The 16,201-nt window shown below is 36.5% G+C and overlaps 1 protein-coding gene across 1 annotated transcript in view; it reads left to right on the forward strand.

Moving 5' to 3' along the window:
• LOC109038238 (cubilin) overlaps positions 1 to 16,201 on the forward strand; it is a 76,849-nt gene that overhangs the window by 20,561 nt on the left and 40,087 nt on the right. The window contains exons 19-29 of the mRNA XM_072304547.1: positions 612 to 799; positions 1,740 to 1,905; positions 2,796 to 3,024; positions 3,352 to 3,482; positions 4,260 to 7,213; positions 8,193 to 8,448; positions 10,033 to 10,188; positions 11,689 to 11,918; positions 12,914 to 13,048; positions 14,142 to 14,350; positions 15,361 to 15,539. Coding sequence (XP_072160648.1) covers positions 612 to 799; positions 1,740 to 1,905; positions 2,796 to 3,024; positions 3,352 to 3,482; positions 4,260 to 7,213; positions 8,193 to 8,448; positions 10,033 to 10,188; positions 11,689 to 11,918; positions 12,914 to 13,048; positions 14,142 to 14,350; positions 15,361 to 15,539 — 4,833 coding nt within the window. The remainder of the gene's footprint in view (positions 1 to 611; positions 800 to 1,739; positions 1,906 to 2,795; positions 3,025 to 3,351; positions 3,483 to 4,259; positions 7,214 to 8,192; positions 8,449 to 10,032; positions 10,189 to 11,688; positions 11,919 to 12,913; positions 13,049 to 14,141; positions 14,351 to 15,360; positions 15,540 to 16,201) is intronic.

Raw genomic sequence — 16,201 nt, forward strand, 5'->3', positions numbered from 1 at the left:
GTTCAAAGCGTAAACAGCAAGCAGTAGCCAGTAGCCAAAGGCCGAGATTGAAGTTGCCATATTTTCATACCGCAAAGACTGTTATGATACCATTTAGCGAGCGGTTTAACTCAATTAGATTATGGTTTTTTTAATGAGCAGAACGTTTGAATTCATACATCAATAGTGTTAGTATCATTGTGAGGAGTTACTTTCAGCGATTTTCGCTGCTTAAATCGTGCTCTGTCTAAAATTTTGATGAAAAATCATGTATCACAGTACTTAAATTTGCACCTTGTCTAGTGGTCCAGTATAGACGAAACTTTTGAAACTGAAAAATCCAGATAAATATTAATATAGTTTTCCCATTAATACTCATTTCTCTTTATTATTACTCTTTATTTAAATGAGTCTGTCACAAAATAAAATTTGGGCATTTTTTCTCTCAATACATTTTTTCTTTTAATACATTCGTGTACCATTTTAAAAAATTAAGAAACTCTAGTTTATTTAGGTCAGTATTTTAATCTGAACTCGATGAGAAGCGCCTGTACTTTCCGAGTGTTTGAAAATCATACTTGAAGAACGTCTTCTATTTATCTTTAATTTTCTCACTTATTTGCGTGTTTCAGTTTGTGGCGGCGAATTCACAACTGAATCGGGCCATTTCAAGTCACCTCTCTTTCCGAATTACTATCCAGGCGAAAAGCGTTGTACGTATCTTTTGAGTCAGCTTCCGGGCAAAGCCATTGAAGTGACATTTTTAGAGTTTGAAATCGAAACCTCCTCCTATGATACTTGTGAGCTTGATTACCTTAAGGTACGTTGTTATGTCCTGAGCATGCTGACGAGCATGCAGAATTGCATGTTGGTCGGCAGAATTCTCCTTTTAAGCTGGCATGAATCAATTTGCCCTTGGTTCCCTCTCACAAATTAAGTTTCCCTCTTAAGCGATCCTGGAGATATCAAGTAATCACTCAGTTTTTCTTCGAGCTCATTTTTTAAATGATTGGCAGATTGATAGAAACGGGAGACAAAGGGAAAATGGAGGGATCCTATCGCCAGACATGGGTGGTTACCACAGAGTTAGTGGGAAAATGATAGATTAACTGTAGTGTCTCTCGTAGCTTGCTGTTAGTTATTCTACTACTTGCCTTCTTTGTCCATTGCATCGACCACGTTCAACCAATAGGATCACTTTATTTTTTCTTTGTTTTTTTTTGTCTATTGCTTTGTCTATCAATTTCAATAATTAGCTGAGTGTGTGATTTAATTCAGTACTTTTTCCAATAAACAGAAAGGAACAAACTGAGCTGAAAGTAGCATAATTTTTAGACTTCCTCAATTTTCTCCCCACTAAATATTGAGTGTAAATCAGTGGTGTAGCGTGAATTGCAATTTATCGATTGTTATGCCATTTAAACCTATGGTAAAGAATTGATTATTAAGGTGTTCGCTGCAAACACCCTGATAATCGATCCTTTTCCATAGGTTTAAATGGCAGATCATTCGATATATCGCAAAGCACGCCACGACGCACCACTGGTGTAAATAACTTTGAGTCATTCAAAGGAGAACTTCGAGTCTAAAAAATATGTTCTTTTTGAGCTTAAATGTGGATTTCCGTCAACAGCACGTTCCATGAACAAACCTCTTTTTCACCTGAAGAAACTTAATCTTTTTTCTCTAAATACGCACTGCTCATTTGTTCTTATAGCTTTGAGTTCAAAAATATCAACATCTTGATTTTTTTTATGTAGGCCTATGATGGCGAAAATGAAAACGCAACATTGATTGGCACGTACTGCACTGGCAATAGACCTGACACAATTGTTTCGAAACACAATTACCTGTTCTTTGTCTTTGAGACCGATTCAACTATTCAGAAGAAAGGATTTTATGCTAATTTCACTGTCATTGATGTTGGTAAGTGCTGTTGTCCTCTCTCAGTTTTAAAATTAGTCATTTCTGAATTGAAATATTTATTTCATTACTTATTTATCAGTATGAAGTACAATTGAAGACCTTCAGCTATCAGTGGCAGCAAAAAATAGTAAGTACTTAAGGCTACAGCATTGAAGGAATAACTCCAGGATAATTAAACTGAATGAAAAATGTCTTCAGAAAACTTTTACTCCAAAATTTCATGTATCATATGGTGGTATTATTATATTATTGAGATTTACCGAGAAAAGGCATAAAATGGAATTAAAATTTGAGAAATCCGTGCCCTGGAGTCCAGGTATGTATGTAGAATTGTAGAAAGTTCTTAACTCTCTCATTCTCTGAATTGGCCTTCCCATTTTAAAAACCCCTTTTTTTCCCTTACATTTTCAGAGCTGTTAACTTTTTTTTTGTCCTTTATTTACAAATCTCCCTCGTCCTATGAAATACACACATATTTCATGGTGGTTTTCAAAGAAACATGCGATTTCAATGCTTTTGCAAAGTGGTTTTCCAAATCACAGCCTCCCCATTTTTCACTGCGAACAGCCATGCAATTATGATCATGTCATTAAGAAGTTTCTGCATCCCTACCACAAACATGGCAAATTAGAATTTTAAACAATTTTATCTTAGAATTGTGTAATTTGAACTGGAAGTTTCAAACTGCCATAACTCCAGTTTAGTTGAACATTTGCGGCATTTTTGGTCCTGGGATTCTGAGAACGCTTTTCTGTGTTCAAATAGCAATAATCTGGTTTTGAGGGTTTGCAATCAAAGGTCCTTCTCTCTGTGAGTAGTCCTATTTGATATAAATTAAAAGCTTAAAATTCAGCAAGGATGAAAAATAAGTTTCTCTCCTCTTTCAACAGCTTGCGGTGGTATATTCAAGGCAAACAGTAGCACAATTACAAGTCCGAAGCATCCAAACAAATATCCAATGAATCAGAAGTGTCAGTGGGTGATTTCGGCTCCACCAGGCTATTTTGTCCAATTGACATGGACGGAGTTCTCCCTTGAGATGCATTCATCGTGCCGCCATGATTACGTCGAGGTTTTCGATAATTCTTCGGTGGTTGCTGAAGACACTCTGATCGGCAGGTGAGCTCTCAGTTTAAAAACCTTGATATTCTCATGAATCTCCAATCCATTCTCACAATTTTCAATGAGGAATCGACTGCATTTGTCAAGCATGGAAAACAAAATTGGAGACTTTATACCAAATAGTAGCAATAATTAACCAACCGATTATGTAGAAGTTAAAGTAGTACAAAATTCTGCAGTGCTCGGGAAAAATGCTGTGGGAGCATTAAAATGTTTTCAAAGTTCTCCCAGTGAACCATGTATTTTTTTGGAAAGTAATGCTTATTTTTCTTTGAAATTTGTAGACACTTGAAATTAATTTTTTATTTCTCAATATTTCTATAGATTTTGTGGCGTCAAACTACCACCACCTATTACATCCACAGGCAATATAATGACTATAACTTTTGTTTCGGACTCATCAATAAATATGGATGGATTCTCAGCCAATTATCTCATGCTTGATGGCTCCAGGAGTAAGTAATTGGCAAAGCACTTGAAATATGGGGTTCAAATTAATGTGTTTCTATTGAAAAATTATTGTTGCGTTTTCTTTTTCTTCATTTTTCAAAAGGGAATTCCAACTTGAAGACATTTTAAAGCTTTAGCATCCTATATACCCTTCTCTCTTAAGTATTTTCATACTGAAGAAGAAGGAGAACTACAAATTGATTCATTTTCATTTTCTTTTTTTTTTCTTTTCCTCAAAGTTTGTATGTGTTGCTCAGGTAAATGGTCAAATCTGGCATTTTATCAAATAACTCAACGAATAGTCAAATTTTGATAGTTGATGAAGTTTTGCATATTTCCAACGAAAAGCTCTTGAGTTTTCAATATTTTGTAAGCAAGAATTTTTCAAATACACGAACATTTCTTGTATTTTGCTCTCCGAACACTCCTGATATGTTCCAAGCATCAGCATTTTAATTTCGTTTAAATTTTATGATCTGCTACAGATTTGAGATAAATGCTTGGTCAAGAAGTACATACATACATGCAAATTTTTACAAATAATTGTTTTCCATATGATGGAAAAATTATTTTGTTTAAAATCACAAAAGAATCAGAATTTTAGTGTCTGTAATAATATTTGACTATCCGCCTAGGTATTTGATAGGACGCCAGAACTACCTTTTTGCTTGCGACATATGAATGCCAAGAGTTAATAATGCTTAACAAAGGACCATCATGTATTCCAAAAGACTTATTTAAATCCTTGCAAGTACCTATAGCCAATGCTCTCTCTGTTTCAGTGTGCGGCGGAAACTTTTATTCAACAACTGGGTATTTGCGCACACCTAACTATCCCAACCGTTACCCCTACAACCGCAATTGCATTTGGACAATAACTGTTCAGCCTGGTCAGCAGATCAAGTTGCATTTTAAGAACTTCACTCTGGAACCCAACAAATTTTGCTACTATGATTATTTAGAAATCAGGCAAGGTGGTTACGAAACTTCACCTCTGATCGGGAAATATTGTGGCCACGATACGAGTCCACCAAACATCACCTCCCATGGTAATCAGCTCTGGCTCAAATTTGTATCTGATGCTACGACCAGTCTAGAAGGCTTCAACATTTACTGGGATGGCACCAGTACAGGGTGTGGCGGAGTTTTGACCAGTTCGACTGGCTCCATCACATCACCCAACTATCCAAATTCCTACACAGCAAATGCCAATTGCGCGTGGAAGATCACTGTAAACAAAGGCTCCGTCATCAAACTGACAATCGTCGACATTGATGTAGACTCCATGTATCCAGGGAAATGTTGGACCAATTATTTGAGCATTTATGACGGTGCCAGCTCCAAAAGTCCCCTTCTTGGCCAATTTTGCCGCAACGGACAGCAGACTGTCCTCAAGTCGACGACCAATGAAATGTTCTTGAAATTCCGATTTATGCGACGTTTTGAAAACGGTAAAGGATTCTTCGTGCAGTACTCTTCCGAGTGCAACACAACATTGAGCGGCTTCACGGGTGTGATTGAGTCACCCAACTTTCCAGAGAGATACCCTAGGTTAACAAATTGTGTTTGGGTTATTAGAGCTCCATTAGGGAATCGCATCAATATCTCATTCTCACATTTCGACCTTGTCGCTGAGCGGTACACCGATCAACTCATGTATGTTGATTACATGGTCAATTCTCGTTTGCTTTGGCCAGGGAGGCTTGAGAGGTTGCAGGGCTCAAACTGTTCCGACTCTGTCGAAATCAAAGAAGGCGGTGTTGAGGGGGGCATCACCGACCCTGCAACAAAATCTCTAAGTGTTCTTTGTGGTAGAGCGCTGCCAAAAATGATCTCTTCCAGCCTAGATACTGTTTTTGTGCACTTCAAAAGTGTCTATACTATCCCAGGAACTGGATTCAGGCTGGAATGGGTGGTTCATGGTTGCGGTGGAGTGTTCCTGAACCGACCGAAGGGCAAGTTTTCAACACCGAACTACCCTCATAACTACCCACCAAAAATCCACTGCGAATGGTTCATTACTGCAGACTGGGACAAACAAGTAACCATCACAATTCCACGTATTGATATTGAAGATGACGATAACAATTGCTTGATGGACTCTCTCACCATCTACAGCGGCGAAGATGACTCTGCACCTGTTCTCACCAAAATCTGTCAGTCCCAAACATCAACCACTATCGTTCATTCTCATGGCAACAAAGCCTTCATCCGCTTTATTTCGGATCAGTCTTTTTCAGGTCGCGGTTTTGAGGGCACTTTCCAAACAGACATAGCGGCTTCAGGTTGTGGTGGTATGTTCAGGACACCCTCAGGATCGATCTTTACGCCCAATTATCCCAAAAACTACAGAGATGCAGAAGAATGCACTTGGTTGCTTACTGTCAAAGCACTTCACCGTGTCAATCTCACTTTCTCAGATTTCGATGTAGGAGTGGCTCGATTGAATCCTAACTGTAGTAATTCATATGTTGATATTTTTGATGGGACCTCCTCAAATGATCCCAAATTGGCAAGATTATGCGGCAACACAGTTCCTGCGCCTTTTGTTTCATCTAGTAATTTCCTATTGATTCGACTGAGAGCTCGTAGTCCAACTACAAAAGGATTTGCTGCCAACTACACCACTGCCTGCGGTGCGGTCATAGAAACGGATGATTCCGGCGTTATTTCAAGTGACGTTTCAGCAATGGCCCACCAGGAATCAAAAGAGTGCTCTTGGATTATCCAAGCCGCAAAACCAGACTCGAAAGTAACGTTCTCTGTAACACATCTAAATATATTCGCTCGGCAAGACGATCCAGAATGTACGCAGGACAATGTCTTACTGGCTTATGATGGTGATGATTCCAATGCCACCAAAATCCTTGAAGTTTGCGGATCAAGAATTCCACCCTCCATCACAAGCACCGGGCCATCAATGCTTATCACCTTCAAATCGGACCAGAGTTATGTTGCTGGATACAAATATCGGTTTTCTGGATTCTATTCCGTCCGGGCCACAGCTTGTGGTGGTACTTTAGCTGCGGAACATGGAACTATATCTTCACCCAACTATCCAAACAGTTATCCAAGATTAACAGACTGTGTCTGGACCATTTCAGTGTCTCAAGGGAATAAGATGCAGTTGGTCTTCTCCAATTTTAATTTGTTGAAAAGTGACCATTGCATGGAAGATTATGTAGAAATTAGAGAGAAAAGTGTATCTGGTAAGCTGCTTTCCGTAAGTTGTGGAGATGAGAAGCCAGCCTTAGTCACGGCTACTCATGGCTTCTGGATCAAATTCCACAGTGGCTCGCAGGCAGACACAACAGGTAAAGGATTCACCGCAGATTTTGCCACGCTGACACACAATGATCTGGAGGGTCCCTCAGGCACGATTACCTCACCACTCTTTCCCATGGCTTACACTCTAGATAAAACCTTCACATGGCGGATTTTGGTGGACTCAAAAGAGGCTGTCATGATTACGTTCAATGATTGCTCATTGGAAACTTCCCTTCCTGAGGAAACAGTGTACCTCAGTGTCCAAGAAGAAAGCGCTGATTCTGGAGACTCCGTTTGTATCAGTGATCTAAAAATCTACGATGGGTTCGATGGAAGCGCTCCTTTGCTCGGTCAAATCTGTGGTCTCGCCTGCCCGAAACCAATGATTTCTTCTTCAAGCTATGTGTACATTGAATTCCATAGCAACGTGGTTTTTTCTGGATCGTCATTCAGTCTGTCTTGGTCACAGGTGAAGTAAAATTTAATAGTCATGAACTATTGGCACTCATGAGTCATTTGTTCTTTTACTCATTAATAATTCATCATCTGTATTTTTATGAAAAAGAGGCCTTAGTGGACAAAGAGAAATCGTGGTGCTAAAACAGCGTAAGATGTAATGAAAAGTTAGAAGCGTGTCTTGCGATCAATTTTTGGTTCGAAAAACGCTGCCTCCCACAGAGAATATTTCATAAAGTACCGATTCTTAACTGTGGTGTCGATCTACATTTTAGAAATTTTAAAATTAATGCGCAAGAATGATTACATTTTTACCACATTCAAATAGGCGCACTCCTCTGCTGCCCTGCTAAGAAAAAACGCTGTATAAACATTCGAGGGTTGCAAAATTTCCTCCGATAAAACATTTATTTTTGGGGAGAGTTGCAAATATTTTCTCATGAAATTTTCAGATGATTTAGATTGCAAACAAAATTCTCCAAAAAATTTGAGGAAAAATATTCAGATTTTCCTGAAAATATGTATTTTATCAAAGGAAATTTAGCAACCTCTGAAAGTTCATACAGCGTTTATCCTAAGCTTGACAGAATGGAACCAGAAAAGGTACCAATGTATAAGTACCCTCTGTTAATTCCAGAAGATTTCGTAGTACCCTGTGCTTGCCAGCAGCCAGTCTTCAAAATTAACAACCAAAAGTAATAAAAAAAATTTAAGATGATAAGGCCTTTCTTATCAGCGCCAAAAACATATTAATTACCAAATTTTACCACACTACAGATGAATTTTGAACAATTAATTGTAACGCAAATTATTTTTAACCCTTTACTCATACGGCAACAATGATTATTTTTTACTTATACCAATTCATACTAAAAGAATAAAATAGATGAAAAAAATTTCCAGGAGACTGATGTCTGTGAAGTTATAGACACTATGATCTTTTCTCCATTAGATGGTCGTATACTTATTTTATATTTCTGTGTTTGTCTCAGGTTCCTCGCGATTCTACGTTTGTCTCAACAAAGTCATCCAATGAAACATGCAGCCAAGATGTCTTCTTGTCAGCATCTATCACAGGCAACATGAGTTACGTATTCAACTATAGCTCGGCATTTGCTGATCATGACTGCACTTGGATTGTGCGCAGTGACAAAGGCAGTCACATCCAACTCAAATTCGACAGAGTGAACTTGTACAAGGATGGATACCTTTATTATGGCTGCTCTGGTGGTGTTGATGTGTACGAAGGTATGAATCTCTTGAATATCGCAAATAAGTCAAAAATTTGCTCAAAATTTATGAGAAATCCTATGTTAATTGCAAGCAAGGTGTCTAGCAACCGAGAAATGTCAGGGAATTTTTTTGAGTGTCAGGGAAAACGTCAGGGAATTTGCAAAAATTCGGCATGTCAGGGAATTTTATTTTGTAAGGGATTTTTGTGTGAGGGAAATCGAAAGAGACGGATTTTCCGGAAAATGTTTCACGAATTTTACTCTAGCTGAGGTTTCTACTTTAATTTTTGCTGGTGTCTTTTAAATTATTAAAATGAGATTGAATTATCTTACATAAGTTTAGGAACCATATATTTTGTTCTGTTTATTCATTATCTTCCTAAGACTTGTAAAAATTTTCACTCACATCTAATTTTTTCAACCATGTCGAAAATGTAGAAATCTTTTTCCAATTTGTAAGAGAAATGTCAGGGAATTATTTTTTCTGTCCGACAGGGAATTTTAAATGTTTTTGGTCAATTTTGTCAGGGAAATTATGGAAACTTCAGGGAATTTTTGTATTGAAAATTGCTAGACGTCCTGGTAAGGGTCCACAGGAAAAGCTGAATAACAATAAAAAAGTCTAAATCTTGGTGGCAAATTTTTTAAGGAATTGAATTTTGTCAAGAAAATCAGTTCTTGTGATTTGCCAATGAAAAAAGGTCCACATTGCGTGGATAGTTGAAGGCTGAAAGCTGCAATTGTTCGCTAAGGAGTAGATTTTAGAAATTGCCTGCTGAAGGCAATGAAATTTTTGTTCAATATTACTTATCAAATGTGCAATTAGTAGGGATGTCGATACTTAACCGATACTTCCAAAGTATCGATACTTTTGATCGATACTCATCGATACTTGGCATCGATACTCAAAGATATCGATACCATGTGGTATCGATCCTCAGACCCCAATATCGATGGTATCGATACTTAATCTAACTTGGTCATGAAGAAGGCCTCTTTTTCTTTTTAAAAAACTTCTCTCCCTTCTATTTCACCTTCACTATGCACTGTGACAAACGACGGAGTAATCAAGTTTCTCAAGATGATTACTTTCGTTAAAAATGTTAAAAGCTCGGTTCGATAACGGTAGTAAAGGGCTCAAAATAGTTGACTAAGCACGCGAATATAGGGCGGTTTGGAGAGAGTCGTAAATCTGGCGGAACTTAACGGCCGACAGACATACGCACACTCCGAATTATGGCATAATTCAAAAAAGTATCGATGGTATCGATACCTATAAAGTATGGATACTTCAGCTCGATGCTCGATACCGGTATCGATGCTTAGAGTCGATACCAGTACTGATACCGAGTATCGATACTTTCCAGAGTATCGACATCCCTAGCAATTAGTGGTATCTCTTGTGTTTAACAGATTCGTTGCTGTACAATTTTTTAATAAGAACATTTCCTTGAAAAATACCTCTAACAGACTTTGAAAAAAATCCAAAACTAAAGTTTCTAGAGATTTTCTGTAACACTAGTCATTCAAAACTATAATTTACAGTGGTCAAATTTTTAATGTATGTATGAGTCATCAACTCCTTGATTTTTATCTGCAGGCTCTCCGTCAAACGAATGGAAATTTGTGAAAAATGTGTGTCAACCAAACGCAACAGGCAGTATCATAGAAGGCACAAACTTGATGAAAATGGAAATAACTTTGCAGCGTTTCAGGGATATTAATAGCAACGGCTTGATCGTCACTGCCTCAGTTGGTAAGTTTTAGTAGAAAATTAAGTGACATAACTTAATGAGCTAATTTTTAAACCAGAATCACTGAAAAACTTCTGATCCAACCTCCTTTTTGGCAGATTTTTGTATTGAGTTCCAGGCAAGTGCTACGGAGGAAGTAATTGTGCCATGCTCTTATAACAAGTACTTCCTTTTAGTATTCATATTCATCCTGATATAAAGCGCACACTGAGTCTAAGTGCCTTGATAGTTTGCAAATTCTTAGAGTTCTGCAGAGCAAGCCCTTTTTTGAGCCCACAAAATCAGAGAAAAAAGTGCAGCTTATCTACAGGCACCTACAGCACTAATCATACTACCACTACTACAGTCAACAAATTTTCTTGATCGAAAGTGGAGAATTTTCTCATCTTCTCTTTACAACCAATCAAATACTGTTAAGTTTCTTGAAAATTCTTGCAGAAGTCCATCTACACAATGAACTGTGTGTGGCAATTATTGACGGTTCTGATTGACTTGTGCCACTCTTATGGAAGAGAAAAAAACCAACCTTTTCATCAAACAAGGGTGAAATCATGCTCATTAGTTACGTAAAAGAATGCGTCAAGCATCACTCTATAGTTAATTCGTGTCTCAGAACTAATTCTGTTTGTTTTTCTGGTTTTTTTTTTTTTTTTTTTTTTTTTTTTTTTTTTTGGCATTCTGGAGACAGGAACCAAGTTATTAAAATTTTAAAAAAAATTTGTAATTGTAATGTGGTTTTCTTGGCCAGATTTGTGCAAAAAAATAACTTGCAGTTTCCTTAAATAAAAGTTATGAAATGGAATGTTTTCTTTGTAAGATTTAAAATATAATTCCACAACAAGCAGACCAATTGGACTTCATTTTGCAATCATTAAGAACTATAATCTCTGGCTCAATTCAGAAACAGCATAATGTGCCATAAGTATCCTCCTGCAAGTAGGTGATTTTATGGATGAGTCTGAAATTGCAGATCCTAATTGCAAAATGAAGTCCAATTGTTTTCCTAAAAAGCTTGGTCTCTCACTCCTCTATCTGGTCCAAATGCAGCTAAGCTGATTTCAATCAAAACCGTTATTATTCAGAGCCAAATTGAACAGGGTGTCTAGCATCAGGATTTTCCCGATTCTATCAGGAATGAGGTCAATCATGATTTAACCCCGATTTTATCAGGATTTGCGGAAAAATCGGTCGTAAAATCAGGATTTGAGTAAAGTCGGCCGTCTGATTGGATTTTTTTTTTATAGAGCTATTTTTGTGAAGTTACATTTGCCTAATTTTTCTCCACAAAAAATCAGGATTTGGAAAAATTATGAAATCAGGATTTAGCAGTCAAAAATCAGGAAAAATCAGGATTTCCCCAAAAGAATAAAAACTAGACACCCTGTTGAAACTGAAAGAGAAGTCCGATATTTTTCTTATAGTCTGTAAGGAAAACATCTAGATCGAAACTATCCTTCTCTAAACTAAATTTTATGTGTTTTTCGTGCCTTTTATCTTTTCAGTTTGTGGAGGGGTGGTTAATGGTCCCAACGGAGAGTTAGTTGTGACAGAAAAGACAAAGATGCTCCGCGAACTTTCGAAGATTTTGACTTACCAACAGCACTGTGAGTGGACCATTGTAGTGAAAACAGGGCGAACAATAAAATTCAATTACCCAGAAATACTGGATCTCAGTTCATCGGCAGCAAAAACTAACAAAAATGTGAAAGACTGCGATCGTGCGTACGTCATGGTGAGTTTTTTTAAGTTTTTAGCAACCGGGAAAACAGAGGAGACACAGAACATTTTAAGTTTTGACCGACTAAATGATTGCTGTCGAATCCTGTCTTTCCTTTTTGTCCGTGAAAAGTTTGAATAAAAATTTCAAATGAGAATGTCGATTTTTTGTAATCTCACAGGAGATTCTCTCCTAATCTCAATCTTGCTTGGTAACACAGTATAAAATTCAAACTGAAATTTTACAACATTGACGTATTGTAGCCTGCCCTCAACTTCAAAGATCTAAGCATAATTTGATGGTATACACGAAAATCAGTCCAACTCCATTTCACGTTGCCAAATTTTCTCTCAAGCTTTGTTTTTTTTAGCAGAGAACTAAACTTTTAATACCTTTAAACTTACCCTAGATTATGGAAAATATACTCACAAAATTCCAAGTTTTATTGTTGCCTAGAGTTTTGTTTAAAAAATAAGACATCAGAGAGAAAAGGCATCTTTTGATTTAGTTGAACTTATATTGGTTAAATCTGTCCAATAAAAGCCTTCGGTTCATCTAATTTTTGTGAGAATTTTTTATCCTAGTTTTCCTTTACGTTTTCTTCATCATCTGCTCGGGTTTTTTTTTTCTTTTTTTTTCCAAAACTGTAGCAAGGTGGAAAAAAAAGTAGAAATGGAACTCGCAGTCAAATCGTCCTTTTTTTCTTATTATCTTTATTATCGTTTATCAAATTTTTTCACATGCTACGTTTTCTGTGAACAGAGAACTCAACTAATTAATGCCTTGAAACTTTCTGTGAATTTACTCCACATTATGAAAAATTTACTCACACATTTTCAAATTTTTGTGTCATTTAGTATTCTGTTTAAAAAAAAAAAATCAAAGAAAATTAGACAACTTTAAACTGATTCTCGATAGATTTGTCCTTTTTATTCTAAATAACTGGTCCTCCTCTTTTTTTTTCCTCTATTGGTCTGTTGTTGAATCAAACTTTTATTTTATTTTTGCAGATCAAGAACGGACAAGACGATGATTATCCACCCCTAGGTAACGGTAAATATTGTAACAGTACGCACGTCAGCATACCAGAAACAACTGGTAACAAGGCGTTTGTCAGATTTGTCGTTTCCAGCACAGATCCGGTTGTAAGCTAATTTTAATTTTAGTACCTTATTTTCTTTTTAAATTTGCAAAACTGTCTTCCTCAATTTTAGATATTGATGAGCCACTGATTGAGATGAGAATCGATAGGATCGCAAGCTTACTTTTATGGATAGCAATTCACGCCTAGAAAATTTTCATGATCAACAAATGAAGTGAGTCATTAATAAAAATTGGACTTATTCCTATCAAACGGAACTATGTGTATTATGACGTTAGCCATGTTATGCACATATTCTTATGGGTCTCAGGGCTCATGTCTTAATGCACATAGTTCCGTTTGATAAAAATACGTCCAATTAGTCAATTTAAATTTCTAGCTCGCAAAAGTAAATTACAGAGCAATGCAAGTCAAATTGGCTACTGAAAACAGACTCTTATGCTTGGAAATTTGGCCGAAGGTCGATTTTATGGTCGACTCTACAGAATATTCATTTTTATTATGATACATAGCTGTTTTTAACTTGTCCTTTAAAAATCAGCACACAAAGAAAGGCCTTTAGGCATGTAGTGAAATATGTGGTTTGGTACACTTAAATTCAGGTATACCTGACGCAGGCAGGCAAATTCTCTGATAAAAGAGAATGTTCGAATTGACAATGTAATTAAAATTGAAAGTGTGCATCCTAGATTGTGATCAAATGTTGGGGTCGAGTTTGTACAAGAACTTTATACCTAAAGTTATTATCGAAATTCACTTGTATGTTGTTTTTATACCATAAATATATAAAAACAGTGTGCTAGTGAGTTTCAATAATAATTACTTTAACTAGATTGTGATGTTATAACCTCCGCTCATGTTTGATTTATTTTTTTTTTCATAGGAAAACAAACCAAAAGTTTTGATTAAAATCCCCAGGAATTTTCTTTACTTGTCGTAAAAAAACTAAGCAAAATTTTGAGGAAACATTTTGATTAATTCTCCTCTGAAGAAAATGAAACATAATCGGAAATTTTTAAACATGGCCATAAATATAAGCATTTGTCGCATTTAGCCATGGATATGCTGCGTCCAGTTTTGAAGCATAAGTACATTTTACTCAGAAGTAACCCAATGTGACCATTCTTTTGTTTTAGGGTCTAAAATTAGCCTTTCATGAAGTTTCACTGGACTGCAACCAAAATTTCGTTCTGTCTGACTCGGTAAACTCTGTCAACATTTCTTCACCTGAGTATCCTAACGCACCACCTCCGCACACTGAGTGTGTTTGGAAGTTCTCTGCTCCCCTCCATCAAAGCCTCCGCATCACTTTCCCTGAGCAGTTTGATTTCACGTACTCACTTAGGTAAAACTAATTTAAATAGACTTTGTAGGCGGGTATGAATTGCTTGACAGTAATTTTTAAGTCTTCTTAGTAATAATTCTCGGTCATTTTTTGCATCACGAACATAATTCAACACATCCACTGACTTTTTTGAACAAGATAGACTTATGGATGGCCCTTCGATTTAGAGCTATTTTGATGCGTGTCTTTTTTCCTGTAGCTTGACGATACTGTTCACATATTATTGATCGTTTTCTAACAGATAATTTAATTTGTCAACCTGCCTTTGCAAAAAGAGATCAACCTAACGTTATTAAAGCGTGTAGTTTCCTACTAATTATAATTATTTTTACTTATGGATTGTTTTCCCTTTTTTATCAGGGAGAAAAATGCCATGGTGTTTTGTGTTTCTTATTCAGTTTTCTGTTACTGTATTTCAGCTTTTTTTAGGCTATCAGGCGATGGCTTTATTGAGGCTCTCAGTCCCATTATTCAGTCCGGATGAATTGTAAAAAATATAAACGAGAAATGTACATGTGATGCAAACTTTTCCTCTATTTTTTACAACTGACAAGGGCCTGACGAAAGGAACCAAAAGCCCCAAAACAGCCATAGGACAAGCCTAATATAAGGGGGAATTCAGCAGAAGTGTGGCGTGCTTCACGATCTATGGATTGAACTATCATTCATACGTACAGAAAAGGATCAATAAACAGGGTGTTTGCAACGATAGATCGATTGATCTATCATTTATACCTGCAGAAAAGGATTGATAAACAAGGTGTTTGCAACGAATGCCTCAATAGTAAATTCGTTACCACAGCTTCAAATGGGAGAATATCGATAATCGATCATTCACGCCTCAACACTGGAATACAGTATATATGAACAACGAGAGAAACACACAAAAACCACAGTAATTTCATTTTAATGTACCCAAATAAACCTTGTATGACTTATTTTCTTGAGATTTTGGCTGATTTCATGATTTTCTGAACTATGAATTTTTATCTCGTATCTTGGTTTTACAGTTGTAAAGATGATTACATCGAGATCCGAGATGGTCTGACTGAAGTCTCGAGGGTCCTCGGCAGATTTTGCGACCAGAATGTGCCCAACTCCTTATTCTCAACCGGAAACCAAATGCTCGTGAAGTATTTCACAGATGTGAAAAATCCCAAAAATGGCTTTCTTGCCACTATTGATCTAGGTAAGACTCACTAAAAGAGCGCAGAGAATCTTTATATTTCTGATTTACTCAATCCGTTTTTCATATAACTCGATTTTTCGCTCAGTATTTTTGAAGTCAATGCATCCTAGAAGTTTTACATTCAAAGAAACTTTGGTTTGTAATTTTCTTAATCCTTAAAATAGGCATTGTTACTTATAGTCTGCTGTAGGTACTATTTTTTAACACATCGCCTTAAGATTAATTTTTTACCTTTCGTGCCTAGCTTTAGTGTTTAATTTGACTAAAATTCAAAACTTTGTTTGGATACTTTTGACCAGTCCTATAACTCACCTGAACATGCTAAGAATTAAGATACCATGCAAATTACACTCTGTCAGAAAACTTAAAAAGCAGCTTTTATACAGCTTTTACTTTCCTTACTTTCAACTGTCATAATGCAGAAAAAAATGAGATTAGATTAATTATAGTGTATAATAATGCCAAAGTACTGATCAGACGGGAAAAAATACCGTATGGAAATGTGTCCAGCTAGTCTTGTTACTATTATTACAAGTGTAGATTACAAGATGTATTACAAGTCGATGGTGAAACTACAGAAATGCGTGTATCGGTTTGTGGCATTGCAGAGTTCCTGTCACATTTTATTTTTTATGCACGAAAAACCTTTTAACTTCATTTCT

Source organism: Bemisia tabaci, chromosome 9 (assembly GCF_918797505.1).
Source record: "Bemisia tabaci chromosome 9, PGI_BMITA_v3".
NCBI lineage: Eukaryota > Metazoa > Arthropoda > Insecta > Hemiptera > Aleyrodidae > Bemisia > Bemisia tabaci.